General features: G+C 40.0%; 1 protein-coding gene across 1 annotated transcript; it reads right to left on the bottom strand.

Annotated features, from left to right (window-relative positions):
• Positions 1–2,114: 2,114 nt before the first annotated feature.
• Positions 2,115–3,395, bottom strand: LOC107060353 (uncharacterized). The gene is made up of 2 exons (XM_015308192.1): positions 2,984–3,395; positions 2,115–2,815 (listed from the first exon to the last, which is right to left on the bottom strand). The coding sequence occupies exons 1-2, from the start codon at positions 3,393–3,395 to the stop codon at positions 2,115–2,117; spliced, it is 1,113 nt and encodes a 370-aa protein (XP_015163678.1).
• Positions 3,396–4,680: the final 1,285 nt, after the last annotated feature.

Genomic DNA, 4,680 nt, shown 5'->3' with positions numbered 1-4,680 from the left:
GAAGACTAAATCGTGAACATACACAACAAGACTCAAATTACTTATGCAAAGATCAACTGTGTACTCAGAGGTTCAAGTTGTGACACACCACTACCAAAGATTCTCATGTTCGCAATACTTGCTACTTGTACAAGTTCAAGCTCAACAAAAAGTATTTAAATGTCCTCACATAAAGAATGATTCCTCATTCACACAAAGAGGATAACCAATTAAATATCAGGAATCAGATGCAACACTCACACTCAAAAAGAGGAACACAATTCATGTTTTCACCTATAGGTTTGCCCTTATTTTCTAATCGATTTTCGATTCAGCTCACTCAAAATCAAAAAGGTCTTTCTAAGGCTTGTAATGGGGCTGAGTGCAAAGATATGGTCATTTAGGCTCAGTGACTTTTTCCTTATGAGATGTGGTATTTTCAAAGCATTCCCTTATTTTCCTTTATCAATTCCTTTTCTAGTGCTTCTAAGTCATCTTTTTATTCACCTCCATGGATTGCTTGGAAACCCGACTTTGTTTGTATTTTATTCCACTTTTTCTTTCCTTTTTTTTAGATGGAGGGTTTCCATTTTTCCACAATAGCATGGGTTAAGGGAGATATTTCTTGCACATCTGGACTTCTCCTTTTCCTTTTTCACCACACCCCCAACTTAGGCTTTTGTTGGCTATTCACTAAACCACAAATCAAGAGGATTATAGGTAGTGGATTAAGTAAGGTGTAAGGTTCATCAAGGTTCTTCATAAGAAAAGTAAGGCTCCAGGGGTGTTCAAAAGAGTTTCACACGCTCACAGGTAGGCCACAAAAGAGGTATATGTCAAATTGGCTCACACTCTTTAATGTTGCCTAAGATCATTTCAAGAGCACACCTTACTAAATCAATCAGACTAACGGGGTAAATTCTAGGTTTATTCATAAATGGTTCAAAGTAAGCTCATCACACACAAGGCATCGACACTTAAGTCAAACAAGACTACACACTTTCGCTAGTGTGCAACGGCCATTACAAGAGAATCAATTTGATAAATGGCTAATCACAATGAGATGCAAAGAGTTCACATATTGTCTATGCAACTTCATTTGGCCTTATCGTAGCCGTACATTCATGTTCGTTCGATTGTATGCCACTATTTAAGTCATCGATATTGATCGAAACTGAGTCTCATTTTTTTGCAAAAGAACAGCCACATTCAATATATGAGAGGTGGCAGAAATGTGCGAAAAATTCAAAAATATACAGCAGGGTTAAAATCAATCATTTTGCAATTAAAAGTAAGGGAGCCACAAGCTCAAACAATTGCATAGCAGTTTTAACACAATTTAGGACAGAACAACCCAAATATATACAAAACACGAATCACTGAAACAAGCGCACAAAAAATAAGCCTCACCCCACCACAAATAAAAGTAGTTGTCCTCAAATAAGAATAAAAGTACCCAAAACTAAAAATAAGTAAAACAAATAGAGAGGTAAAGAATATATCTTGGTTATACGGTTGCTCCATATGTCAGGGTGGTATGGTTCTTCTGTGACTGTTCTTGTTCCAGCTTTTCTCAAGTTCCATCCACTTTCTGTGTACTCGGCGATATCAGTCTAAACCACCGGTTCGGTTGGCGTGTCGTCGAGCATTTACTTGTTTCACCGAGTTTTAGAGAATCTTGAGTCATTGTGAAGGTCCAAATGATGGTTTTCTTCACAATTACCGAAATGGTAAGCGAGTCGCAAATATTCTCCAAATCTCACCGAGTTTTACAAACGTCAGCATTGACGATGTCTTAAGTCAAATGACGGATAGGGTTGGATTCGCGAACCCTTCGGCGACTCGCCGACAGGGTCTATTGTTTGCCATCCTTCACTTTGTCCAACACTTTGCGTACTTTCACCTGCACAAATAACATACCTTTCTATTACCAGGAAATAAGTACTGACACTAATAAAAAAATAAAGCAATTAAAAGGAATTTGGGTTGCCTCCCAAATAGCACCTTAGTTAATGTCGCGGCACGACGCAGCAGCGCCTTGAGGCGTCTTCAAGATATATCACTTCGACCAACGAAATCTCTTGACATTTTCCTAGATACAATTTTATACGTTGACCATTCACTGTAAATGGAGGTCATTCCTGATATTCAACTCCTATGGCCCCATTGATGAAGACTCGCGTTACTCTTAACGGTCCAGACCCTCTGGATTTGAGCTTTCCGGGGAAGAGTCTAAGTAGCGAGTTGTATAGCAAAACCCAATCTCCTACCTTGAAGTCCTGCTCGAGTATCCGAGCATCATCCCATTTCTTTATCTTCTCTTTATAGATGAATGAACTTTCATATGATATGAGTCTAAATTCATCCAGTTCGTTCAGCTGCTCTACTCTCTCCCTTGAAGTTTTTGACCAATCCAAATTTAAAGCTTGCAATGCCCACAGTGCCTTGTGTTCTAACTCGACGGGCAAATTACATTCCTTACCATAAACCAACTGATATGGAGACATCATGATAGGTGTTTTATAAGCAGTCTGATATGCCCATAGTGCATCATCGAGTTTCCTAAACCAGACAGTTCTATTGACATTTACTGTCTTTTCCAAGATGCTTTTGATTTCCCGATTTGACACTTCGACTTGACCACTTGTTTGGGGATGATATGGGGTTTCCACTTTGTGTCTCACCCCATATTTACTTAGTGCCATAGAAAACAACGTATTGCAAAAGTGGGATCCCCCATCGCTAATGATTGCTCTCGGAGTGCCAAATCTTGCGAAGATGTAGCGTTTCAGAAATTGGACAACGCTTTTTCCTTCGTTGTTTGGAAGTGCGATGGCTTCCACCCATTTGGAAACATAATCTACAGTCACTAAGATATATTTATTTCCAAACGAGCTCACAAATGGGCCCATGAAATCGATCCCCGATACATCCAATAGCTCGACCTTTAAAATAGGAGTGAGAGGTAATTTGTGTTTTCTAGACACTCTGCCTTGCTGCTGACATTTGGAGCATTTCTTTGTAAACTCATGTGCATCATTGTAGAGTGGCGGCCAGTAGTATCCACTCTGGAGAACTTTAGTGGCAGTGCGAACACCACCATGGTGACCTCTTACTAGAGATGTACGGCAAGAATTGAGAATTTCTACCGCTTCTTCTTCCGGAACACACCTTCTAATGACATGGTCAGCACACTCTCGGAACAAGTATGGTTCATCCCAAAAGTACTTTTTAACATCGAACAGAAATCTTTTCTGTTGGTAAAAGGTCAACTCATCCGGCATCAGCCCACACACAATGTAATGTGCAAAATCTGCATACCAAGGCGTATACTTGAGGGATATTGCAAACACCCATTCATCAGGGAAAGAGTCGTCTATGTCAACCTCATGCTCAACATTCCCCTTAGCTTCCATCCTTGATAAATGATCAGCCACTTGATTTTTGCATCCTCTTAGATCTTTTACCTCAAAATCAAATTCTTGTAATAGTAGTACCCACCTAATCAATCGTGGTTTTGCCTATTTCTTTGCCATCAAGTACCGGAGTGCAGCTTGATCAGTGTGCACGATTACTTTGGTGCCTAGCAGGTATCCCTGAATTTTTCAAATACATAGACCCCTGCAAGCAACTCTTGTTCGGTGACCGTGTAATCTTGCTGGGCACTATTAAGAGTCTTGCATGTGTAGTAGATTGGGTGAAACAGTTTGTTACGCTTTTGCCCCAACACATGCCCCAGTTCCATACCGCTAGCATCACACATTAACTCAAAAGATTCAGACCAATTAGGGCTGATGATAATTGGAGTGGATATTAGCTTCTCTTTCAAACACTGAAATGCAGCCACACAAGCATCATTAAAATGGAATTTCACTTCCTTCTCTAAGAGTTTGCATAATGGGAGTGCATTCTTTGAGAAGTCTTTAATGAACCTTCTGTAAAATCATGCATGCCACAAGAAGCTATGAACACCCTTTACTAAAATCGGCGGGGGTAATTTCTCGATGACCTCAATTTTTGCCTTGTCAACTTCTAGCCCTTTTTGTGACACCTTATACCCAAAAACAATACCTTCTTTTACCATAAAGTGACATTTCTCCCAATTCAGAATCAGATTTGTATCCACGAATCTTTGGAGTACCTGCCTTACATGAATCAAGCACTCGTCGAACGTATCACCTATGACTGAGAAGTCGTCCATGAACACCTCCACAGAGTCTTCGACCATATCTACAAAAATAGATAGCATGCAACGCTGGAAAGTTTTTGGGGCATTACATAGCCCAAATGTCATTCTTTTGAAGGTGAATGTTCCATAGGGGCAAGTAAAAGTGTTTTTCTCTTGATCTTCCGGCGCAATAGAAATTTGATTGTTGCCGGAGTACCCATCCTAAAAACAATACCACTCTTTTTCTGATAATTGGTCAAGCATCTGATCCATAAAAGGCATTGAAAAATTATCTTTCTTGGTTCATGAGTTAAGCTTTCGGTAGTCCATGCATAGTCTCCACCCAGTTACTGGTCTTATCGGCACAAGCTCTCCTTTTGTATTTGGGACTACGGTTATACCTCTTTTTTTTGGTACACATTGCACTGGACATACCCACTTACTATATGCAATCGGGTAGATAACTGTTGCATCTAGCCACTTGATAATCTCCTTTTTCACCACTTCTTGCATTGGAGGGTTAAATCTCCGTT

Source organism: Solanum tuberosum, unplaced genomic scaffold, assembly GCF_000226075.1.
Source record: "Solanum tuberosum cultivar DM 1-3 516 R44 unplaced genomic scaffold, SolTub_3.0 scf00075, whole genome shotgun sequence".
Classification (NCBI taxonomy): domain Eukaryota; kingdom Viridiplantae; phylum Streptophyta; class Magnoliopsida; order Solanales; family Solanaceae; genus Solanum; species Solanum tuberosum.
This window is presented reverse-complemented; position numbering and strand designations above follow the sequence as displayed.

Bases quoted from the DNA above. Each gene is read 5' to 3' on its own strand.
- LOC107060353 (XM_015308192.1), bottom strand. From the start codon at position 3,395: ATGGAAGCTAAGGGGAATGTTGAGCATGAGGTTGACATAGACGACTCT. The intron at 2,816-2,983 runs GTCAGCAGCAAG...AATGGGTGGAAG, and splicing joins TACAAAGAAATGCTCCAAAT to CCATCGCACTTCCAAACAAC.